At 40.0% G+C, this 27,022-nt stretch overlaps 1 protein-coding gene across 2 annotated transcripts in view; it reads right to left on the bottom strand.

The window, feature by feature from the left end:
- asic4a (acid-sensing (proton-gated) ion channel family member 4a) overlaps window positions 1–24,951 on the bottom strand; it is an 87,973-nt gene extending 63,022 nt beyond the window's left edge. Inside the window, exon 1 of one of the 2 annotated variants that reach the window (XM_051958827.1) lies at window positions 23,981–24,951. In XM_051958827.1, the coding sequence (XP_051814787.1) occupies window positions 23,981–24,556 (576 nt within the window). In that variant the 5' untranslated portion in view covers window positions 24,557–24,951. The remainder of the gene's footprint in view (window positions 1–23,980) is intronic. The other variant, XM_051958828.1, reaches the window with a different exon arrangement.
- Window positions 24,952–27,022: the final 2,071 nt, after the last annotated feature.

The following is a 27,022-nucleotide window of genomic DNA, read 5'->3' as shown; positions in this document are numbered from 1 at the left end:
GAGCAGGAGTAAGAAAAGGCCAACACAGGAGAAGGTGGGATGTCTTGCCCACTCTGTGTGGGATGTAAACGAGTCTGCTTTCTATTCTGGGCGGAGTGGAGAGCTGCCTTATGTTTCATTTTTGAGGCCAGAGCTCCAACGTGAAAAGCAGACGCGTGCACACCAACACCACATGAACAAATGTGATACCAAGTCTGCCAAATCATTTATCAAACAATAAGCCATTTTCTCAAACTAAAGTACCCTAATTCTCTTGTTGAGAGTTTTACAGAGGGGAAGGAGACTTGAAGCAAAAATACAGAGTGAGGTAAAAAGGACAGAAGCCTCCAAGCTTTCTGTAAACAACTGAAAGTTAGTTACTGAAATGGGAAATTAGTTATTGTAGTTTAGAGTGTTAATTTAGCCTGATTATCGACATGGTCAACAGTTGGAGCTGCATCATTCGCAGTGACACACAGCTCACAGTTCATGGTTTGCTACAGTTTGACTCAGAAACTCTGAGTCACAACACAGTCCACTGTTTATTCACGGACATGATGCATATTGTTCTAGATTCAGTGTTGCTTTGTGAGGATTTATCTCAGATGCATTGCAAATAAACCTTCCAGAGAATCTATGAGTTTTAAAGTTTTCTTCAGTATTGGAGTATTTCCACAAACACGGATTGCTGTAAATCTGTGTACTTTAGAGAATCTCAGTGATGTCTGGGTTCGGAGGACAGTGTCTTACTTTGAAAACCCTGGCTGACTGGAACTATTCTGTTGCATAAAAAAAAAAAAAAATCAGTGTTTCTTAATTTAAGGAAAAGACCAATACACAGAGATGTATTATAATAATATATATTTTATAATATATGTATTATAATATTGTGCTACCAGTTGTAATGAATTACTGCCCACTTTAGTTCTTTTCCATCTTTGACTGTCGTCTGAGTCATAGAAAGCCAAAGTCGTGATGTCATGTCCAGGCTGAACTCTGATCCACCAGCAGTCTCTCATTTATCCAGCTCCGTCTCCCAAAATGACATCCATATAAAACGAATCTGCATTTTCATTTATGTTTTAAAAGAAACGTAATTTCTTTTTCAAGAGACATATTTCCTCACCAAACAGTAAGACCAGGATGTTGTAGCAAAGACGTCTAGTTTGACAATGCCACAATGTTCATGCACATCTAATAAAGCACAGCAAAAGAATGATGTGTAAATTGGAAACTTATTCATGATGGGTCACAAAGACTAAATTGTGCAAACGATATGTTCTTATAAAAAACTTAACTGAGATTTCTGGATGACAGGAATAAATGTAAAATTAAACAATTTCTTGAAGGTTACATTTAATATTCCAAAAGAAACCAACATACACTAAAAATTTTAGTCAAAGAAAATAGAACCTTTCTGATATATAAAAACTGCTATTCCTAATTTGTGAACACAGAAAAAAAACTACAGAATGCGTGAAGAAAGTATAACTGTGACAGCGCGGGTATTTACATCATTGCAATAGTTGCATTCATTTTCAAAAAACCCATCAATACTCTCTTCTGAAGTCTAAATGTCAGGGCTTTATGTTGGAATGGTGTTTGTTAAAGGCTGCAAAAAGCAGTTTTGAGGAACTGTTCCAGGACATAATGTTGAGAAAAGCTCTGTTCCAAAGCCATAGTTCTAGTTTAGTTGTAAATGTCAGAGGGATTTTAAATGGGTTTCTTACTTTTGGAGCAGAAACAAGAAGTCCTAGTTTCAGTTTTGCCTCTAACAGAAGTGTGCTTAGTCCAAAAACAATTGACAAGTGAACTCTTGGAAGTGCATGACAAAAGCGCCACAGCACCACGAGCATTTAACACTGGAGACTATTCATTATAATTGACTCAATCCATGATCCGTACATTTACTGCGCAGAAAAAAAACAATCTTAAGATAAGCGAGGCAAATAAATGACCCTTGCTCAAATGATGTATTTATCGCTTGATATATCAAGGCCACCACACAAGCATCTCTTTTAGTTTATGTTCCTGTCTAGCCCTACGCGGCCTCAGATGACGCTGCTGAAAGTGGAGGGAGTCAAGAGGCAGTGAGGCAATCAGAGTCTTCGGGTTACCAGTGCATGGAAAGTGCTCTGCTGTCGCATGGTAAGCAAAAGAAGATTTTCAAAGCATGAGTCTAAAAAGAAACTAGTTATTCGGGATCATTTTTGCACTGACGCTGGACCATTGGTGCCTCACGTGTGTGATTTCAAGCTGTTTTATTCACATGAAGACAGTCCCAAAACTACCAGTCAACCATGGAACAGTAACGATTAATTTGATACACTTGTGCTCAAAATCAATCCTCAAGTAGATATTTTTGTAGTTAATTGCTCTGCATAGTACACAAACTCTGTGTAACTCTGAGTAACCTTTAACATTCAATAATATGTGTTCAGTAGGAATCATGAGCACATGCTAAATGACAGTGACTGGTTGCTGGCCAGGGAAACTTTGATTTGAAGTGCCACAAGATTAAGGATAGGTTTACCACACGTTTGAAAGAATTGGATTGGTTGGATTGCCATAATGTTAAATTGTTTGATTTACTGGGTCACACCAGTTGGGAGATTTTGTTTGTTTTCAGTCACAACACAGGAAAATCAGGATATCATACTTAGTAACTTCCTGTCACAGTAATTGAGGCTAGTCAGATTCTTTTCTACATGTATACAGACAGAATTCATCGTTGAATTGTTGGTTTCAGATGTATTTTCTCCCCCTTGTGTAAAATAACAGTTACAAACAGTATGTGCACATGTTGCAGAGTAGTTCAATACACACAGTTCTTTCAGTATGGCTTCTCTTTTTACCACATAATGTGAACCCACATTTTTCAACATGAAGAGCAGTTTGACAGCCTCTGACTGACTGTAGAATTCCCTCAACATCTGAAACAGACACCAGTAGACTGTAGTCAAATGTCCTCTACTGGTTTTGTCACTGTCACTCATTTGCAGGCAACAAATCATACATTACATGTGGCAGGTGAAGGTTGTAATTCTAACGTGTGGTGAACATTGTGAATGGGTGCATTTCTACCCAAAGTAGGATCTTTTTCTATACATAAGTACTTTTGATGTCTAAACTCAAAAAAATGTGAATAGTAAGTGAACAATGTATAAGAAAGCAAGGCAAAAACAGGTTCATGAAACATTAACATTCCCACATGGGATATGAATCTCAATATCATGGGTGGAAGTGCCAAATTTGCCTCATTCCAGCAGCACCTGTCCAACCTCCTTAGTCAGTCTTTATACAACCTCACCCGCCAGTGTTGAAAAATGAAGCTGAAGGGGAACCGAGTGCTTCTAAAATTGATGCCTAGGGGCCATGACCATGCATCCATACGTGACAAGCTGGAAGTAAGAATGTGTTGGTTCTGTCCAGTTCATGGCTAATATAGTGCATGGATGTGATGGATGCAGTTGTTGCACTAGTAAACTGACAGCGATGTTAAATTTGCTGTATTGATTGCCGTCTCTGTTATATGCCACTGGTACATTTTAATTAATCTGTATCAAAACCTGATGTTTGCCACATGCTGGTTGTGGTAACCTGAAGTTACCAAAGATGCTACATTGGTTAAGTGTGGTCATCGACACAGGGGCTTTGTTAGATCCACATCTATGCGTTAACGTCTGTTAAATAATATTATGAATCTGCTTACTTTCTTTCTTGGTGTAAATGTTGAATGCAATCAACAAGGTGAGTGATTCAGCACATTTTTCTCGATCCAAAGCACCATCATGTCTTTAAATCAGCCTATTTCCATTCTACACCAGCTCCCTCATTCTAGACTAATGGCAAAGGATCCCTTGTGGTGCGGCATCCTTTTCCATCTCACTGCCAATTGTACAGGACATCTTTCACATTCTGTCTCTTCTTTGACATTGTCCCTTTAGGGTTGCCAATGCAAGCAAGGAATGCACAATACATAGGTGGGGACTGAAATACTTAATAAAAAACATAGAACGCATGTAGAATGTAATGCTTTCATTTCTATGGAACAACACAGTTTGGTACTTGAACGCAGCAGTGAAAACACTTAAATCACACTGAGCCCATTATGTGTAGGGGCTGTGGCCAGACTATTAGCACACAGAATGCAGGTAACGCCACATTCAACTGTATCCAAAAGGCATTTTGAGCATCCTCATGCAGCTGCTGACATGGTGCGGGGGAACCAAACAGAATGCAAAAATAATCAAGCATCCACTCCCTCCCGCTCTAATCTCCATGACTTTCTGCACTATGCCTGATAAAGTCCATTAGAGTGAAGTTAATATATCGAGACTTGACACATTTGGCCTCTGAAGTTAAGGCAGCGCATTTCACCCCACACATCATGAGCGAGTTGACGGCAAGAATAATGTGGAGCACATATGGGAGCAGTCTTATACACGACACAGTAAACAGGCTCAGTGCACAATTCTGAACAAGACATGTCTGTGAGGGGTATAGTGCAGCCCCGGTCTCAACTGGAACATGTTGCAGTGTGTTATTTACACAGATGCACTGCAATGACAGGATGTATGCACAAATATTTTGCTCTGTAATACAGGCAGTGGAAGATTTACATTAATTTACCATGAAGACTCAGCTGAAAGGAGCCGAGATCCAGCGGAATTCAAAAGAAGCTTCCTCCCAGTAGACTGCACCTTACGTCAAGTAAAGCCCTGGTTAACATTCAAATCATGAGCCTCTTGGCTAGTTTTAAAAAGAAATGTCAGGTCATTATAGATCGCAATTTTTGCCTGGGTAAAACGAATACATGAAACCTTTATTACCCACAAGGCAGAGCAGCAACAGAGAAAAGACACCTTCAGAATAATTCCTTTCTTCTCCTGGTTTACTGGTCAGATCAGACGCTCCCCCAGCACCCCCCTCCCTGGGCTTCTTTTACAAGTTCCTGGGCCAGTCATGTCAGGGTCACTGCCTAATCACATTAGGGCTTGATCAAAGTTGCAGGACCAAGAGGGAGAGCGGGAGGACCTCATTTCTCACAGTGTGGGGATTAAACCTCTAGCAACATCTCAGGCTCATCGGCACCAAGCCACGTCTCACAGGCCCCACAGAAGGCTTCAGCTGAGTGGTGGGCGGTGGACAGGCTGCTGAACCTGTTGTAATCTGGAAGACAGAATACAGAGGGCAAATCCAGGCTCCATGTGGCGGGCCAAGATAGATGATCGGCTGGATAAAATATAAAATAAAATACAGCGAGTAAATCACTGCTGCAGGTGTCTCTGAGGTGGGTGATCAAATGATCTTAACTTTTCAGCACAGGGAGACTTTTGGAGTTGTAGTTCCAAGACACGCTTATCAATATTTCACAGGAGAAGCTATCAGCTTTAAGATTGTTTAAATCACAACATATAGTACATTGATCACATTTACAGTGATGCGTATACAAAGGAGCTTTGTTAGATCCACATCCATGCGTAAACTTCTGTTAAATAATAATGAAATCAGTGAAATTTTTTAAAGATAACATTCAAGGCACAGTTCCTATCAAACAACAAGTAATGGCAATATTATGTCTTTCAACAGAAAAACAACAATTTATTAAATTGAAATACAGAAAACATGTACACTGACATTTCATTTGGCATGACATTTAAAAACATGTCTCTGTTGTTGCTGTTGCTGTTGCAAAAGGAGTCCATTCAAAAATTTCTCATTTTCTCTCTTAATCTAAAAGAACAAATTATGGCCAATCATGGTCCTAAACTGTAGCTAGTGGATCTTTTACTGCCTGGTAATAAGGACAGCAGTGTTTGAATGCATCTGTTCTCACACCATGTCCCCGCTTGCCTCCGCACACTGTCTGCTAGTTACGACAAAGGAAAAAACAATAGCTCTGAGTAGCTTTCTATTATTCAGTCTATACAAAGCCGAAATATTTAAACTTCTGCTTTTACGCTGGCTGGTGGTGCTGAGCAACTGGAGCCTTTTGGTTTGAGTTCTGTTCCGTTTCATAATGTTTCTCTGTGGCCATGAATCCAAAAAAGAAATTACATGACAGGCCTCGGGAGAGGATGATAGTGCCTCCCAACACTTTTCCATCATACGATCATGCCCTTTCTCTTCCCTTTTAAATTACGACAATGATACATTTCCGAGCTACCATGATCCTTGCTAATGCTAAATGCATAAACAGGCACACAACTCCATCATTACCTCCATATCTGTGATGGGAAAAAAATTTAGCTGATAGGAGTGCTTCAGTGGCATGCATAGTTATAAGTCAAAGGATAGAAACCTCCTTGATTTCAATCTGGGATGATGATTATATAAGTTTTATGAAGTGATGGTGCGTCTTCAGTGTTTTTGTGCATTTTAAGTGTCGCACAGGTTCCATGACACTTTCACCTGACTGTGCTGACAAGAATAAAATATATCTCAAGGAGACGGTTTTAAATGCATTAAAGAAAATACAAAGTAGCAGTATTTAACACTGGTTAACATGGGGGTGCTCATTAATAGCAGAATTTGTCAGACAACCCGTCTAAGATGAAAGGAACAATGATAAGAGCGGAGGAAAGAAGACTGGCAAAATGGTTAAATTAATTACACTGTTAACCAACGAGTTGACAGGCAGGTTACATTTGAGTGTCCTTGTGAAGGGCAAACAAACAAAAATCATTAGATTTATGACACATAATTTTTTGAAAAACAAACTCAGCATTGCTCATGTGAACACGGAAAAACAAATTTGGAGTTGTACATTAAATGAGTGTATTGACAATAATTCAAATGAGTCTTTCTTTTTTGCACTGAAGCATAAAAAAATTTGTTTATGGTTAAGGTACAATTGTGGTCCAAGTTAAAATGAACCAAAGTTGACTTATAATGAAAACTGCAGTTTTTTCCTGCAGTTCTAAGCTCTGTATGTTTGTATGTCATTATCCCTTACATGTGAAGTCTGTTGCAACCACCATTAGTACCGCCTACGACTGACTGTTTCTTTTGTGAGCTCTACAGTGACCACCACAGAGGATGAAAAAAGCCACACAGCACGGCCCTGCTGTCAGTCACAAAAATAAAGTGTGTTTTGATCTTCACCCACAGTCCATGCGATGCTCATGATGCAGGGCAGCAAGTCACCAAAACTGTCAAATGAAACCATTATCTTTCAGTCCACGTAACTTCATGTTTAGCTCATTTGGTTTCTAATGTGTCACTGTGACCCCCAAATGGACTAGAACTCAAGGACAACAATGTATCATTTTTAGTCTCTGTTCCGGGAAGCAATCAGGTGGAACAGCCACGGTCGCCTGCTCTGTAGGCAGAGTCGGTGATGTGGCGATCGCATCCTCATAATAAACTATTCTAACGTGAAAATCAACCAAATAAAAAATTAACTCGCAGGTCACAGGTTAGATTTAGCCACGGAATAAGTGCTCTGTCTATTTCTCTTCTCAACAAAGGGTGAAACAAAGAGAATATAAACATTTATCTTGCAACCTAAAAGGTTTCAGTGTTTGTTTTATTTATTGTATCTATGCCATTTGAATGTTCAATAACACACCATATGGTTCTATGAGCTCATACAGCGACACACAAAGCAAAAAGCGCATTGCTGCTGCTTCAGGTTTTTGTGTTCTTGCTTGTTTTTATGCTGTTTGCCCTTTTGTATCAGCTTCAAAAATCTTTAATGGACTGTTCACTATGTGTTTGAACAAAACCCTTTCTAACCTGTCAGCGGGAAGTGAGGCTTAATATTTCTCAGTGAAATCAACTTGTCAGACATTTGAGTAAACCCAAACAACCGAAAGCCAACTGTTCAGTGAACCATCAAGTACAAATGTCACGTTATTAAATTAATGTCATCTCTTGCTTAACACTTATTCCACTGTGATTACTGTACATACCAGGGCTGGCACATTAAACGATTAAGGCAAAATAAGTGAGAAAACAAATGATTATATGAGTGTGAATTAAATCCTATTTAGAAGTGGCTAAGAGCTTACATGGTGATGGACCTGTATGGAAAAAAATTCATTATTTTGCCTGATAAGAGGTGGTATTTTTTGGCAGGTAATTTTTTAGTGTGGAGACCTTGGCATTGAGCTAAAAAGTTAATTTCAGACTCTACCTACATGATGACAAGGAAAGGCAGTTTGACTTCAGTAAAATTCACCATGTGATATCTTGCACTGCTCATAGTGACATTGAGATTTTTATGATAGTGTTGCACACTAACAAGACACAGTCCTCAGAGTTGCAAAAAGAGATTATGGTCCTATCAACAGCCAGAGGTAAACACGCCACTGCCATTTCAATCAAAAACATACTGCGACTTCCATTCACAGCAGACAGTGCTAGGAATATCATTTCGCCTCAGATATGGAAATATATGTTTCACAATCTATATGAGAGTAAAATCCCTCTAGTGAAACTTGCAGCACACCTGGGAACATACCAACATTAAACGTTGCTCCATGCAGGTCTGCAGCATTAACCAGCCATCCAAAGCTGCAAAGTGCAGTTTGTACGGCTAAATTGAGGTGGCGGTGTAGGATAGTCCGAGCTGCTCAGGCAGGCCAGGCATTTCATTTTTCATGCATATCTGTCAGCTATAGTGCATCTCTCAGAGACATCTAGGAAATCAGCGTGATATAAAGGTTTTTTGCTTCAGAGCCAAGCAGGAAGAACAAACTGACAACACGTTTTATCTTAATAAACGACTCCTCCAAAAACGACCACATCTTTACTGCAGGCTGACAATCTGAACAGCTGAAATCTTTTGAATCTCTGTGGATTTGGGTTTGAATTCGTCTCTTCAGGCAGATTATTACTACTGTCTTTTTTGGGTGCTTGTCTTTTGTGGTTTACTGCTCTGCTGAATGTGTTTACTTATCCGTGGGGAGCACAATCAAGGGGAAATTGCATGTTCATGGCACAGATAACACAGACTGGCCACCAGCAGGAGATACTTTTGCTGTGGCCAATTTATCTCAGAAGCAAACTGTCACCAAGTTTTTCAGTGTGAGCATTCTCTAGATTGCACTGTCTTCCTGGGGGCACAGATTTACGCAATATGCTTTTAAAGAATGACAAGCATGAGTTTTGCTTGTATAAAATTGTCTGTCGCCTTGATTAACATTTCTACAACATTATTTTGGAATAATGCAGAGGGTTTAACAGAAGAGGTGATCTAACCTCTAACAAGCTCCTAGTACCCATGAAGAGATCTTTTCAAACACACAGGCACATACAGACCTCAAACAGTCCCTCTTTCTTACTTCTTTGTCCACGTACCGCAAGTGCGAGTAGTGTTTAATGAGATGCTAATCCCGGCATCTTACACTGGTGTTTGAAAGGGTGAGGGTTTTATTTATTCAGTGGCATCTACTCTGTACACAGGCGATGTCTGGTGAGATCAGGCCACGGTCTTCTATAACCTGCATTAGAAAGAGGCCCGGTTAAAGGTGACCCCTTCCGAGTATCATCATGAGCTCTGTGAGGATCTGCTCTGATTTATTTTACACATCATAACTGAATTCTAAAACTGGGGATCTCAATTATTCAGGGGTGTACGAATGAAAACAGGCTCTGCTGTGGTCATTTTGAAAAGATTTTAAAAGAGCAAAATTCATGCCGACATTTTGCTCTTAGTGAAAACTCAGTCTCATACTAATCATTTGGAATGTGTTGGTGGAATAAGTGCATCTTCGTCTAGACTGATTCTTCTAAGCAGTGAGATGTCATGCTATAGGGGTAGACAACGGACTTACTGGCAAGCTGAGTCAGACAGCAAGGAAATGAAGCAAATAATGGCTTGATTTGGAACACTTGAGCAGCATACGGCAGGTGGAAACAAGGGGGAGGCTCTAATTCTGCTCTCAGGCCAGCTGGTCCTGAAGCAGGGCTGCAGCCAAGCTCGCTGACCGCTCTGTTTCCCACTGAGCTTTTTCAGCTGAAGGAACTGTGCCAAGAGGTGTGGTACCTCTCTTCAGATCACCTTTCTCTCTCTCTCCAGTGTATAATCATAACATAATCATGCTCACTACATCTATTGATCTGTTCACAGTACACTTCCACTGGAGCAGCCAAACAGTATCCTAAGGCGAGGCTCTTGCCAAGAGAGATATGATGACACCAATTAGATTACACCGATATTCATATACACAATAGATTTATGTGGCGTGGGCTCCAGTCTCAGGATTATTTAGCTAATGTTGAAGCTTGGTAATTTATCCAGTTGTCGCACTGTCCCAGAAGTCCCTCAATGTCATGCTAATTAATTATTTATCATTACCTAAACACACTAATTAATTGTCAGTTTAAGGGCATGCTTTTATGGAAGACATATTCAATCTGTCTCTGGGGATCGCTTTCATCATCGTATACATAACAATTATTTATTAATATCCTGCTAATTCTCTTTAGAGTAGACATAGTGAAGGTCAGAGAAGAAGAAAAAAGCCCACTGATTTCTCCGTGAGGCCCACTGACATTTATCCCTTCCAGTGGACTTTAAAGATCTGTTTAGAAGGATGCCGTTATCCCCTTTCCCTCTTCTCAAAGTGAATGCCAAGGACATGCATAAACAGTGATGCCATAGCTCATTACTGGTCATATTTGTTCTAAGGAGATGCCCTTATCACAGTATTTGTAATTAAATGTATGAGACCACAGCGTAAAAAAAAAGAAGACAGAAAACAAAGATCTGTCATTTTCTTTCTTCCTGCTCCTGGGGGTTGTGAAATGTATGAGCTACTTGTCTTTTCCAGCCACGATGCATGTTACATACGTTTCATCACGTTATAAGATCAGACAATCACATTTTGAGTGGGTGTAATTATAGCAGCCTCCCTTGGAGTTGGCATTAAACTACAGCAGCACACGGACATCTGGTATTCAAATAATTGGCACACTTAGAAAGGGTCTATGGCATTTTACAGATGTTCTTGTGCACTGTTTAAAATGTGTCAAGACACCCATTAGCTGGTTCTGAGATGATTTCCAAAGTAAAAGAAACTAACCAGAAATCCAAGCTTCCCTATCTTCTCTATCTGGCGTTAAGGCATCTTAAAGGCCACATATTCAAGTTCTTGAAATGTCGCTCACAAATCAACAGGAAAAAAGTTTAATGACAGTTTGCTTGTTACCAGCTGTGTCTAATGACAAAGATTTGAACATGAAAATGACTTGTTTGTGAGAAAGAAACAAGCAAACATTTTATTTTCTGGTTTGCCGTTTCAAAAACAAGGCATAACTGGAATATTCTACTTTTTTCCAACCTTTTTTCTTAGAAGATGCAGGAACAAGAATACGACCTGACTTCTCGCAACCTGACTTCCGATCAAACAACCAAGATATGGCTTGATTATTTGATTTTGATGTGGATGTGAGCCTTCCACATTATTTGCTGGCATTGTGCACTGCATGACAAGATCTCAGAAGGTCTCAGGATGTGAAGGAGTTGCTATGTCTCTACTGAGCATAATCACCTCTGACAAGCCATGATACATTTTGTCAGTGATTTTAACTGACTGTTTGCCTGACACAAAATGTGCCAGTTTGACCCATAATACAAACTACATTTTAAAAAAAGAAATTTACATATATAATAGATTTCAAAAACATGAAAAACCCTGCATCTACTGAACTGATAAGCACAGAAAATAAAGTAGTTAATTAGAGAACACCCGCTGTAACTTCTTAAGGCAGCACTAAGTAGGTCTGATGGTTCATCTGGCCCAAACAAACTGTGCCTCCTCACTCATCGGCAGGACAGACCCAGAGCTTCCCTCTCATCTCCTCTGTGAACCCATCTCCGTTCAGCTCACCACTCACATGCCAAGGCTGCCCTGGCAACAAATCTAAACAACCATCATCAACACTAATGAACTAAATGCAGTGTTTTCCTACTATCTGCTAACAATTGGCCAAACACGATATTAAATGCCAGTAAGCTGTATTTAAACACACGCTTTCAAAGAAATGATATGACAAACTCTTATCTTGCTAAACCCATCTACAAATGAAAGTCAAACATGCCACTTATAGTTAAGTTTTCTGTGTAATTTAATATCACGGGAATCTGGTTATATTCTTGTTTCTGCATCTGTTTTTAAAAAGTTACTAGTGCAACTCAGTTCAGTTTAGCTAAGTGGGAAAATAAAAAAAAAGTTACAGGTTAGTTTAGTATAAAAGAACCAAAGAGGGATAATATGAGAGGTGTTTTGCTTCTGTTGGTTCTAATGTTAAAATCAAATTGAAATGTACACAGATCAAATTACATGAGGACAAACACTACTGTTAAAAAGCTTGGGGTCACTTAGAAATGTCAAAAAGTTATTTTTGAAATAAAAGCAGTTTTTTTTTTCAAAAAAGAGAACATTAAATTAATCAGAAACACAGTCTAGACATTGTTAATGTGGTAAATGACTATTCTAGCTGGAAACGGCTGATTTTAAAAAGAATATCTCCATAGGGGTACAGAGGAACATTCCCAGCAACCATCACTCCTGTGTTCTAATGCTACATTGTGTTAGCTAGTGGTGCTGAAAGGCTCATTGCTGATTAGAAAACCCTTGTGCAGTTATGTTAGCACATGAATAAAAGTGTGATTTCTTATGGAAAACATGAAATTTGTCTGGGTGACCCAAAACTTCTGAATGGTAGTGTGCATATAGACTACAAGACATCAGTGCTTCACAAGATTTATTTGTAGCAGTACTTTTATTTTCATATGTAAAGTTGTTAGCTTTATGCTGATGTCAACATTGCCAGCATAGGAGCAAATTTGTCAGGACAAACAAATGTCTCTTAATAGAGTATTTGATGCTTTAAGTGCATAGTTAAGGTTTCTATATGTAAACCAGCAACCCTGGCTCACAAAAATGTACATTTTAGTATAACTAAACCATATTCTAAAATATTTTTTGAGTGAAATGTAGATTCTCTTTGTCTGGTAACAGTGTGACATACAGTACTAGTAAACAAAGTCCTTATAAGGATGATGTAAGGGTAATATTATTAATCCAGCACAGGACTTTCACTAAGCAGATGGGGGCTCAAACCCTGTGTGGGACAATTATTCTAGGTCTCTTTTTCACCAACTGTTTGGTTAGATTTAGGAAAATATCATGGTTTGAGTGAAAATGAAACCCTTTCCCAACATTTTCTGGGTTACCAGGCTGACATTTGCTGCTCCATCTAACCCATGATGGGTGGACTGAAAAGGAGCGACAGTAAAGCAACAGAAGATATGGCAAAAATATGTTGATTAGAAACATTTTTGTATGTGTTGCAAACAAATGTAATGTGGAGAAAATATATTTAGTGCACAATGTAATTGAATGCAGCTTATAGGAAAATCATTTTGGGAAGCTGGGCAGACGCCAGAATAATCGTTAACACAGTACAAACAGCAAATGTGTAATGTTAACAGATAGAAAAAAAAAACACGAGCTAGGGTATTACCTGGAAATGAAACACTGTGATCAACAGCACAGCTCCCAGGGATAGTTAAAAAGGTTGGCACTCCTCTACTCTGTCCATGATGATTTGCCACTATGTGTCTCATAAATAAAAGCATTTTATATGGTCTAAGTAAAATCTAGGACAGAGGGCTATTAATGGCCAAGGGACTCCTCTCCTGGGGCAACAGTGTTAATCGGAGCAATAGGTCTCCTTCCTGCTGGATCAATGTCAGCACAAATTTCAGATTGCTTTCCTGATGCGCGCCAAGTTATCTCTGATTCAACTTTAATAGGATATTGAACGGAGCCAGCATTTAGGGAGCAGAGCCGTATTTCACGTTATTGACAATCAAAGGCTCACAACTTTCTCATTTGCATGCATTAGGAAAACACAGAATTAATCTTGACAACACCATTGGGGAACATGACTACAGTTACATGCTTGTTTAAGCAAACATGTCTAACAGTGACTTGGCAAGCAGAGGGAGGAGGAGACGTGAGGAATGAAGATAATCACAGCTTGACAGATATTATACTGGACATGAAGCTACAGTAGCAACTGAAGATGTATGACTTCAGAAAAAACGGGATGAGCAGAGATGGTACTGTCTATTCTAAATATAAATGGAGCATTGCATTATACATGTATAATGATAAAGCATATCATCTTCAATGTTTCAAGACCTCAGTGCATCATGGCCCGCCTCACTGTCATTTTGGATAAAATCCTGGTTTTCAGCATGAATGCCACTTCAAAGATTTGTAGTGCATAAATCTAGTATCTGTGTCATGCAGGGCAAAAGAGGTCTAAATGTTTTGCATTTATTTGACTTGCAAATCATCAAAGGTAAGGAGCATGCTATATTGAATATACTGTACCTTAGTTTTCATATTCTGTATAATTATACTGTATCAGACACACATGAATGTATAGTAACAGCTATGCAAATGCTACACTGAAATGACATTAGGAGTCCTGATGTGTGTGATTCTCCTCCTTCAAACAAGCTCATTACACTGTAATGTATTTGCTCTGACACTTCCTAACCAAAATGCAATGCTTGGATGACAAAATGAGGGGTGGCAATTCAAACTGGGCGTGCTAAATCAGATGACATTTCACCGCACCTGAAGGTCAAGTGTTCTGTCAACAAGGACAGAGCCAGGCGATGAAGCTGCCAACAGCAGGGGAAAGATTTAAAGTCCACATAGTACCCAAACAAGACGTGAACGTATCATGTTGGAGGAGGAGGAAAATCCTTGTGGTTGTCAGGTTTTTCTGTGTTAAAAAGTACATATGTGAAACAATACAGTATGTAGACGTGCAGGGAATGAAACGCACCGTTTTTCAGGCCTGCGCCTGTTTCTATAGTGTGAATATGCAAATGTGCATCTTCGAAACAGCACAGCAAAAATAAATTATAATTAAAGACAGAAGGAAGAGAGAGCAAGAAAGAGGAAAATAGGAATCAAGAACAATCTCCAGATGGATGGGTTACATATGTGTCGTACTAGAAATTAACAATTAGTTGTTTTCATACTCACAATGCAATCTGAGATGAGCAATTTTAAATAAGTCTTTTATATATAACTTAGCTGTCTTCACAAGTTGTGACCAGTGAAAATGTAAGTTGTAGGTATTCCGATGCAGTTAGCTAAACCACACACACACACCCACCTTGTATATTTGCAAAGATATGTGTGATATGCGTGCGTCTGTGACAGCATCATATTGATTTCAGATGAGTAGCTAGCAGCCACCTCAAGTCGTCATGTCTCAGGCAGCTACACCTGCCAAAGCTGCATTGTTGGTTAAAATTAAAAGCTGACAACAGTGTGATCAGCAAATCTAATCCAATACATTTCTTTGTCAGATTCAGGGAATATGTAATTACAGGCAAACCAGCCATTCCTTCTAAGCATGTGGTGAAAAAAAGGGCTTTGTTTCAAGTGGCATATTTTTCTCTTTTTACTATAAGTACGTACTGTCCTTATAAAGTACATACTGTTTCATGCAGTATGCATACAATAGGGTCATACTATTATGTCCTAATTTTGCCTTAAGCTTTGACCAAAACAGTCTGTAGTTCAAAATGAGCTATCATCCGTCTGTGCATTCTCGGTAGCTCAATCTTTCCAGAAACACTGATGTATTTGGTACAACTGCGCAGAGGATTGTGGGTCAGATTTGCCAGAAAAGCATGCCATCTTGTGCACTGCAAATTGCAACCCAATGTAATAGAACATTCAGGTATTTTTGGCATACTATGATTTTTGCGTACTGAATCTTGTTTGGAGTGTAAATCAGGTGTTCATTGTGTCCGACTGATTTTGGGGAAAATATCTAATAGTGATTTTTCAAACAGCTATTGTATGAATCACACCATGAAATTCTGGTCATAATGGCAAAATCAGAACCATTACGGTGGCATACTGAAATTGGTGCCAAACAGAAAATAATGTCATTATTTTAGTCACTGTAATGTTCACATATGATAGCCTACCCATCCTCCAAACAACGGAACTCAGAACGTCACTTTTTCTTTGCCTCCTGGGAATCTAGGTCCACCACTGCATTATGGACAACTAACCTGCTATAATATGAGGCTTAAATGTCATGAGTTTAAAAGCTTTTGATAGTTCCGACAACATGAACTGAGGTGTTTTATCAGATTTTATCAATGCAGAAATAGTTTTGTAATAGGTTTGCTTTAAATGGATCTTATTAGTATGTGTGGACAAAAAAATACACATCTGTAGTTTAGTTTACTAAATTGCTATCATAGTATTGGTTAAAAAAAGAAAATCACAAATTTTCTTTAAATCATTTAACGCTATAGAAACTGCAGGAAACTGAACAAGCAGGATGCTTAGTCAGGACAAATTCCTCTAATTTTTTGGTATTGCGAATAAAGTGGCTCTGACTGATCCCAAGCATTATCTGCACCGGTGCAGTAGTTCCTGAGCAGCAATTGTAAAAAGGTCATTTTGGTGAAGAATTTTAATCCACCATTGATTCCTCTTAGCTTTATAAAACAGTATAAAGACATAACAGTGAATGGCCTCGAATATGGCCAGGAGGAGCTACTGAGATTAGGAGAGCGTTAGCTTAAATAATTTAGCATTTTCTATCACAGCATACTGTATTGTTCTATAAGTGTGGTGTACATTATTAAGCAATATAGAATGTAAGGAGTGAACACTGCATGTGAAAAAATGAATTTAGTGTGTTTGCTAGTAAGCCTTGCCTTGAAGCCATTTGACAAATCATTGCAGGCATCTCCCAAGAGGAAGCTACAAGGTACACCAAACATCATCATGCACGGAGGCCTGTTCAGCTGCTTTACAGCACAAAGTCATAGAGATTCAGACAAAATATCACACCTGTCATGACACCTTAGCGTCCATGTTCTAGATTTTTGACCTTGTTTGCATCAACTGTAGCCAACAGTAATGAGGGAAAACAGCAAAGAGAGGAAAAAAAGAGACAGAAAAAGGAGGTTAAAAAGTGTGATCTTTCAGACAACGTTGTCTGTGTGGCAATAAACTCGAAAAAGCAGCAAGGGGCACAGCCAAGTGTGTGACATTAGACATAATTCAGAATAAGGGCCAAGTGTCCAGCCAAGCGGACAGACGAGGCCCTCATGTTCAGACTGTGCCAGGGGTAAATATTCACTGTGACATTTGTGCTGTGCGCGATTTCCATCGGCTGAATTGTAGCCGACTGACATTTTCATCCATGTCACAGTGACCATGATTTCTACATTTCAAACCTATTTACAGTGAAATATCAGATGCACTGGGTTTGCTCACAATGAGTGAGACTTTATTCTAAGATGTTCATACAATAAAAACAAGCCACAGAAATATCCAGCGAGGTCTCACCCCCAGTTTCAGTTTAGCAAGCTGAGTTTTTCCACAACATGTGTTTTGGTTCTTTTCCTCCCTGATTTCAGTGATTTTTTATTTATTTCACCTCAGTTTTACCTCAATTTGGAAATAACAATAAATCAGCACACCACTGGGCATTATAAATTTTGGGTCAAGCTCTGCTCAGAATACCTTTTGAAGGCCAGTGTTTCACATAATCTGGTAGACATCCTCAATTTAACACATAAAACCACCACAGACTGCTTTTCTCTTGTTTATGATAGCTCTGGAACTGTTCTGCTATTTTTTTCAGTATCTTTATTTATAAATTCTTTTAGCACACCTCTATTGCAGGAGGTGTGTTCTCAGATTTTTTTCACATCTAGCTGAAATCCACAAACATCTGCCACATGACAAACACTTAAATTCGACACTATTTGGCTTGTGCTCAAAATGACCCCACACACTGAGCTGTTATTTGAAACCACTAATACAGTAGTTCAAGTACACTATCTCAAGTGTACACTCCTTTTGTGAGACTGGAAATGTTTTCAGTGCAGTTAGGCAAATATATTTAAATTACTATTGTAGAATCCTAGTTTTCTTTCTTTTTTAAATTGTAGTTTTAATTTTAAAAAATGTGGTTTAGTTTTCACTAATAAAAATAACACTGGTGTACAGAATAGAATTACGTTATAAGGTGTCTCCATTTTTTTGGCCACCTGCATGTGCTATCTCTCACAAAGTAATTAAACCTTACGAGTGATGGGAATGAAGAAGCACAAACCCATTATGTGGCAGCCTAAAAGCAAGCTTGGTTAATTTTTCAGAGGAATTTCCGCTAATGTATTCAGAGACTGGGAAACATGACAAAATAAAAAGCTCACATCGGCCGCTAAGAAGACAAGTGTACATTTAAAGTGCGCTTCGCCAAAGACTTTCATAACCATACTTATCTAAACACTGAGTGCCATTCATCATCACTGTAAAGTCTAAGAAAAATGCCTTATTATGACAAATGTGCAAGAACATTTCATCATCACAACTGAGCTTGAGTGGACTATATGTTTAAGAAAAATGTATACCAACTCCTAGAGTCAGTTATAAGCCTAAATCAAAGTCTTCTCCTAAATACACTGTGGAGTAACACCGTTATTGTGAGTATTGCTGTAAGCTGAACCGAAATGTATTTGTTTGATATGGTCACTGAGGCAGAAGAGTTGCAAATGAAGCCTTTCAAATTCATAATATGGAGATGCCCAGCTTGAAAATGCCACAACGCTAAATATAGAGAACATTAGCGATACAGAAATTGAGCTGCTTAAAAAAAATTAACTTAAACATGCCATTACTCACATAACATATAGAAACGTGATTTTGTTTGCAAGAAATAATTGAAGTTTTTAAGATTTGTATTTAATTTAAATCAGCCTGAGGATGCAATTTCAGCTCTATTTATTCCTTTTGACTCAGTGATACACATTTCAAATGGATATATTTGGTGGAATGCATATCATGACTGTATAATAAACTTCTATTTAGACTTTTGGATCTGATTTTTAATTTTTTCTCACTTGAGCAAAGCGCTCATTCCTCCACATCCTCACATGAGTCATCTCATATTGCTCGATAATTTCAGTGGCCTTTAGGGAAAAGGTAGACAGTGTATATGGATTGATTTTGGCTGGATGTACATTAAAACAAACAGACATCTTGTTCCAAAGATCAAATTCTTCACCAACTCTGGCAGCATTAACAAATGCAGCTGAGACTGGGCCCAAAACACAGGCACAAGATAATTAGTCACACCAGGCTTGGAGTAGGAAGGGCAGGGAAGCAATCTGACTGAAGGATGTATTGATCCTCCAGAGAGGGAGGGGCACCCAGTCAGGAGTCATGATCAATCTTGCGAGCCAACTCTCTCAATCTGTGATGAGACCTGTGTGTGTGTGTGTGTGTTTGTATGGGGAAGCATTCTATCTGCACTATACACACTCTAAATACACATGTTGGTGTATGTGTGTGTGTGTGTGTGTGTGTGTGTGTGTGTGTGTGTGTGTGTGTGTGTGTGTGTGTGTGTGTGTGTGTGTGTGTGTGTGCGCAGCCACATTAACACTACCAACAGCTTGGTGTATGAGTTGTCAAAAAGAGACAAATGTCTGTGAGAGTAAAAGACTCCCAGGGGTTGGGGGGGTGGGGGGGTGGGGTGGGGGTTAGCAGTACCACAACATTGGAAGCCTTTATCGTGGAGTTAAAAGCCATCCCTGAGTCGCAGATTCTCCTCATCAAACCAAGCGCTCCAAACCAAGGCACAGCGAGAGGTTTGAAAGCCAGCTCCGGGAGTGATAGAAAAGGTAAATCTTCCCAATATAAACTGTTTGCATATTGGTGTTATCCAGTGGCTGGTCACAGGTGGGTTTCATCTGATTAGACAGTGGTGATGCATATCAGGAGGAGCAGCCGACCAATTGCACTGTAATTCATCTTCCTCTGATACACTGGAGGTGGAGCAGGAGAAGGTGGGGAAGGAGTGCAGGGGAACCGGAGTGGGTTGCAAAAGCGGCAGTGCTCCCTTTAGGTTCGAAAGATATGGAATCGGTATTCAGGATTTTTTTTTCTTTGTCATTTTGCAAGAAGGGTAAAATAAGAGAATAAGACAAGAAAAGACCGTGCGTATTTGTTTAAGGGTCGTGGGGGGGCATGATAATGCTCAGCACTTGCCTCCAGGGCTGGGTGTGTGGATCATATCAGACAGCATGTTAAGCTGCAGGGACTCCCACAGCAGTGGAACTGTGGATGGCTAATTGACAGGCTGTTGGAGACGAAGCCAGTCCAGATAGCCAGTCACTTTCACGCTCCCACACTCCTCGCTCTCCACCAGGGGGAAGGCGGGTGGCTGGGGGAGATATGTGTGGGTGAGTGTGTGTGTGTGTGTGGGTGTGTTGTTGAGGGGTGAGCACACTTTGGACCCACAAGGGAAGTGGATGTCCCTCTCACAGTCGTCTGCACATGTACAAAGCGTATTTTCACATAAACACACACACACATATATAGCTGAGAATGAAGGTCTGTATCTGAGTTTTTGTAGGACTCACAGCCAATGCCACAGTTAGGGGATACATTTCTTGTGGTGACACGGAAAGTCACACTTGTGTCATTCCCCTGATGCATCGGCGAAAAAAGTCAAATCTTACACATCATACATGGCCTGGGTAAAAGAATGACATGACATCTGACCCTGTACCTTGTGGACAAAAGTGTAAAATATAATTTGTGCAAGGCTTCAACACGCCAGGAAAATGTAAAACATGCTTCAAAACTGGAAAAAAGTCAGAGCGCTCTACTAGACATGTAGTAGCTTTTGTGACTCATCTCTATGTGATTGCGCCTCAGAGTGTTATGCTGTACCTTACTGGTACATGACTTAATTTGCTTTTCTAATTTACACCGTTATTATGGTCCTCCTTTGCTCATCTTATTTTTTCTTCTCATGACCTACACAAGGCCACTATACTTATTGAGACCAGCTCACAATAAAGTCTCCTTTGTGCCGTTTGTATATACTATTGATTTACATTAATATGGTTTAAGGATTCATCTCACTATGAATGATAGGACAGGGGAAGGGGGCGAACGTCATCTGTGGCTTACACCATTAAACATTCAATTATCTATAAAATACACAATAGAGGCTTCAGTCAGTGAAATGACAAATTACAGACGGAGAGCTCTTCAGTGTTGTCCCCGTTAACCCAGGTTTTTATAGATCACCTCGTATGCCACCCTATAGCTGTTTAGTTATCTCCATGAATATATGCAGAAGGGATCTGTCCTTGCTGAGAGCAAAATCTGATAATGCAGCAGCAAACACAGCTGAGAGTCAGAGCAAACCAATTCAGAGCTCTGTTTAAAAAAAGCCAAAGGGCTCGCTGCTCATCTCTGCGACAGCACCACACAATAGATGAACAATTATTCAGAGTTAGACGGGAAGAAAAATATTAATCTATTTATTCATGGCTTGTTGAATCAGCTTTATCTTCTGTGATTAATCCAAGTCAATAATGTAATCTTTAATTATAAAGAATGGCCTTATTACCTACGTCAAATAATCATGCCGGTCCACGATGCTGGGAAGAGGAAAACAAATTTCTGTGCTACGTGATTATGTATTTTCCTGCCATAAATTAGAACAGCCAGACAATTTCATTCTGGCCTTGAGACTTATATTTATTTAACTATTTTGAAGACTGAATACACAGAGGCCAATTCATGATTTTCTTGAATAAGCTGATAACATAAAAAAGAAAGGAAAATATATATTTTTTTCAGATTTGGATGTTTTGCAGCACATATTTAAGACACTAAATTTACCATTCAATGACATTAATGAAATTAAGACGTTTACAGAAAGTAAAATACAAATACAACCATGAAGATTCTGAGTGAAATAGAATTCCAACCAGAGATCTGTTGCAAAAGCACGATCTGTTTGCAGAGAAGCTAAAATGTCAGAAGACATCGCAATTATATTTCATCATGCAATTTTCCCAAGAGCTCCACATCCATGAGGCTATTACCAAAATAAAACATCTGCAGCTCCCAGAATGATCAATCGAAAGAAAATACATTACAAGAAGCCGATCCTGAAGGAGGGCCCCATGAGAGGAAGAATAATGACCGATTTGTACACGACTCTTGTGTATGTGGGTTAGTACATGCTTGCATGTGATTAATAGTGCATCACCTGTAATAATGGCTTTCTTAGTGAAACAAATAGCATGCGATTTGTAGTTACGCAATACACACACACACAAAAACAAGAACAGAGGTGTGAATTCATGTGAGTGAGCTTCATTTGAGCCGTTTCTTTTACATTCTGCTCTGAGACCTGCTCCCATAACTCCCAGTCCTTCCTTCCTATACGCTCCCAGTTGTGCTCCCCACCAGGACTCAGCGTAAGTGATTTGTCATGCGTGGAGGCAGCAAGTAGCCTGTAACAAATCTAACTGACAGCCCCCGAAAATGCAGATCACATAGCTGACAGAGAGGAAACAGCAGCTTAGGGAACTTCCAACAGGATCTTAATCTGTGATGAAGTCACCCAGTGTCCAAAGAGAGCTACAGGACGTTTCATCAACTGACACGGGACAGACATTTCCTGGATGTCAGAATTGTCTGCTAATTAATGTACTCAGGGAGGAGTGAGTGTCAAAGTGTCACAGGATATTGCAGTCAAATGTGCTAGAAGCACATTACAAACTTTTAGAGTCATGTTGCTGCTTCAGACTGAATTTTGTCAAACTTTTCATCTCCCCGAGGAGCATGACATTTTCTTGTGCCCGATAAAACAACAGAGATTTTTTTGGGGGGGAGGGGGTCCATTCTTGTGTCACAGGTAATTTTATGTCTACATGTGAGAGGTTGCCTTGACAACAAAGGAAAATAAATATCTCTGTACACTGTGAGAGAAATCAAATGAGAAGCAGTGAACTGTCATTATTTTTGGCTGTAATTTGGCACATCAGATGTAATGTAGTCCCATCTCTGTGATAAGACAGAATCTTTAGGTCTCAGGAAGGTGAGCATATCAATGTTCAACATACCCTATTAAGACTTGACACCCGCACTTTATCATCACTAAAGCAATTGCATATTCCTATTCCTGCAGGAGAGATGGGGAAATCCATCTCCTGCAAGGACAGTGCCTTTAATAAATAGTGCACAGAACACAGGCACAAACTCTCCTTCTTTCACCTGATCCCTTCTTCTCTCTCTCGCACACACTTTCCCTCTCATGGAAATTGTTTCATTCCTTTTAGTCAATCTGGCTAATGCAAAAATCATGTATGTCTGTCTTTAAATATTTAATCTTAACAGCAGCAAGATTGAAATACAACGTTGAAGAAGCATTACTCCTTCCCTCCTGAAAGGTACAAGAGCTCAGAGAGAGAGAGAGAGAGAGAGTGAGAGAGAGAGAGAGAGAGAGAGAGAGAGAGTGAGAGTGAGAGAGAGAGAGAGCGAGCTGCTCTGCAATGTCAGAAAGAGAGAGTGGGAGCGACAGGGAGAGATGGAACAGAGAGGAAGAAGAGACTCGGCTATTTTCGATGACAATTTTGTTGCCATGCACTCTCAGCTACTGGGGTTGGAGGTAGCATTAAAGCACAGTTTGCCTTGGAAAAGTACACTACCACATACGACAGCTCTCTGTTTTTCTTCTTTGGGAGCAGCCTTTGTTCTTTGACATAATAGATTCTGGTACAGGCACGACTGAAGAGGAACACTGTTGCTGCTTAGAACTTAGTGAGAAGAGATACAGCTCAATGACTGAGCCAAAGCTATGAATCTTGCATGCAGAAATGTATCGTGGGAACCAAATGGCCCCTGGAGAGGAGTACAAACACAAAGAGAATTTCAATTCCTCTTGCCTTAAAGTGCTCACTTTGCTTTCACGCTCATCGGTAGTTTTGTATGAACAAGAAGCACCTTGTGAAGTTACACATTTATGATTCCTCAGAATGCTTCAATTGTGAAAAATGTATTTTCACAAAACTTACTTTAAGAAAAAAGTTTGGATGAAGCCAACAAATGACAGTCAAGTAATATAATATTGTAAGTCAGGCAAAAGCAGAACTTTGAGAAAGTTTTACACTCACCACAGAGAAGTCCTCAGCTGAGCAGTTCTGTCCACTGAAATTGCAGCTCATGAGCATCTCTTCTAATTGATGTCCTGTCCTGTTGAAGATGTCCTGCATGTCAGGAGCAGGATACATTAAATCATGAGGTTTGTGCCCATCCCTGTTTTTGGGGGGCAGACCTGTCAAGTTAGCCAGGTGGTAGATGTCAGCATCAGTCAGCGCAGAGAAACGAAAGCGGTTGATGTTGCAGATGGTCACAGCGGGGAAAACCATCTCAGGGGTCGCCTCCTCATTCAGAGCAGTGACATGAGGGTGCTCCAGGTAAGAGATGGCACACTTAGCCGCTTGGTACAGAAACAGCGCCAGTGAAGTCAAAAAGGCAAGAGCCCAGAGAGTCTGCCGGATGCCCAGGCGACCAGAGACAAAGATGTGGTTAATCCCATGAAGGGAGCAGGAGTTAGCAAATCCGGCCAAGTCCTTGGCCGGAGGTGTGCAGCTCTCCTCGATCAGGCTCTCCTTGTCCCCATCCTGCTTGCTTTTCTGCTTCTCATCCTCCTCTGCAAATTTGATTTTGCAAACAAATTCGATAGGCATGGGGGCAGCCAGGTCTGCGTTTTGGTTTTGTTTTTGATGGCAGCTATCAGCCCTGGATCACTTCCCTCCTACTTCCTTGGCTTTTGTCCTCTGAGCGGGAAACAACTCCAGAAAGAAGAGAAAAAGACAGGAGAGAGTTTGTTGCTGCTGCTGTCGCTGCTGCCTGTGCTGTGACTGATAGTGCTGCTGCTGCTTCTGCTGCCACGGCACCTAGTGACTACAGCGCTGCTGCTGCTGTGCTGCTGCTGCTCTGAACGCTTGTCTCACTACTTGATCAGCTCACACAGTCTCGCTTATCAGCAGTAATACAGCTGTCAAAAAAAAGGAAAAAAAAAACCACCCTTGCACGCTGCTTCAGACCCACCGATGAAAACGCAGCATTTTGAGTCGGGCTAAAATAGGAACAGGGCACTTAATAATTCATGAGTAGGCAACATTGTGATTATTTCCTCCTCACTGGCGCGAGTCGCAACTTCCCCTGGTCATCCCCATGCTTCCCGCACACAGACCCCCTCCTGCTTAATCCACTTGTTTGGACGGTGCTTTCACTTCTTGATCTGAATAAGTTGGTGTCAGAGGTTGCGCTGCCAAACATCTGGTGTTTGATGTGAATCGCAGGAGGTCACCGCATTTTAATGCCACTCCGCAAAAGGTCTCTAGAGAATGCCTAATTGAAACAATAATGTGGGGTGCGAGAAGTGGAATTGAGCACAAGGCAACTCCTGGCAATCAATCTTGTCTTTGCAACAAAAAAGTAAAAGACTATCGATCGAGCGAATGTGTCTGTCAGAGATTAAGAGAGGCAGTACAACGGTGTTTCCTTATCAGGAAGTAATGGTAGCATCACAAGAGTCCTGCAAGAATTTGAATTAGTGAATGCATCCTGATCTGGACCCCGATGCTGCTAAAGATGTTGAAATAAAGTATCGATCTGTCTGCGTCCCTACCCTTTACAGTGTGTGTCTTAGTGCTGTTAATGGCCCTTTTCCAAGTTGCCAAACAAAATTATGCAAATGTAAGGAAGAAAAGTGAGAGCCCTAATGCATGTTATTTCCCTTTAAATGGAATTAGTCATGCGGGTCACATCACAAGGGGCTGGGACCTCTAGAGAAAAGGCATATTTAAAAGTGAATTCAACCGCTCTAAACACACGTGCCAAGTCAAGTCTGAGAGAGCATGAGAAATGTGAAACTACTCTAAACTGGAGGACGAATAAGGAGACAAAAGAAATCCGTTTTTTAAAAAAAACCTGCCTAAGCATTTTTCCTTATGCAGATGACCCATGAACCACAACACACACACTGTAAATGAGCCTAATAAAATAGAAAATGTGTAACTCATCTGATCTGTTGGCTGGTGAAAAAGCTCCATGTCCTTTAGCGACAAAATAACATAAAGACCAAAATCCCCCATCTTTGCCTTTTTTCCTTTGTTTTTTTTCATTGAAGTCTTTCAGAAATGTGCTTTTTATTCTTTTTTCAGAGCAGGATTGTCTTTTGATGGTGTGGTCTTCTGTTAGATAAACAGAGATATGTAGGATATTGCTTTTACTTGATAGAAGTGAAGCGTGCGTGGTTTAGCTGTGCCTCTGGCAGGCACTGAGGTCTGCTAACCACAGAGTGTTTTATGTAGTCACTCCCAGAGGATGCCGGGCTTATTTACAGTCTCACAGAGGGAATGAAAGCTCACAGTCCACGCCATGACTAAATACCAAATGTGAATAAAAAAACGCAGACACATCTGGCACATGAAAACCATTGAAGGAGTGGATGGCATTATATTTGTTTGTCAGAGCCAATTACACTTCAAACTCCAGGCCTGCTTTGTGTTTGATGCCCTAAAAATGAGATGCAATGGATTAAATGCTGCTGACCTTCAAGTTATTTCTGACACTGTAATGTCTCATTTTGCAAGAACATCAGCAGGGGCTTTTTGTAGGGCATCATGGTTATTTCTTACACAAACATGGGCGAGTGTTTTTTGTCTGTTTCCAATATGAGGCTCAGTTGAAAAAGAAAATGTTTCATATAATAGCTGAAAATGCGAAAAAAAATCACTCTTCCAAATCTATTTATTGAGGAATAAAAGAAAAGACTGACAGTTTTATCACCTCGTCCAAGCACTCCTATCTGTTGAATGTTTCTGTAGTAAATGGTTACTTTGATGTCAACTACAGTGTTGCATTTTGAGACGTGTTCAACTTGTTAGTCAAAATATAAGGAGGATGGTTTATGGAACTCATTCTATTCATCCATCCATTATCTGTACCTGAGGCGGGATACACTCTGAACAGGTTGAGAGTCTATGGCACGGCTAACACAAGAGGACAAACAACAAAACAAGCTTTAACGAGATCAAAGATATCAACATAATAAAGCCTAAGGCTTATTTGAGGAAGTTGTTGATATTAAATCATTTTTCTATAGGCTTCACAGTGCTACCATGGGGATTTGGTTTTACCTGGGA

Source organism: Acanthochromis polyacanthus, chromosome 14, assembly GCF_021347895.1.
Source record: "Acanthochromis polyacanthus isolate Apoly-LR-REF ecotype Palm Island chromosome 14, KAUST_Apoly_ChrSc, whole genome shotgun sequence".
Taxonomy (NCBI): Eukaryota; Metazoa; Chordata; class Actinopteri; family Pomacentridae; genus Acanthochromis; species Acanthochromis polyacanthus.
The sequence above is the reverse complement of the archived record's forward strand: the minus strand, read 5'-3'. Positions and strand labels throughout refer to the sequence as shown.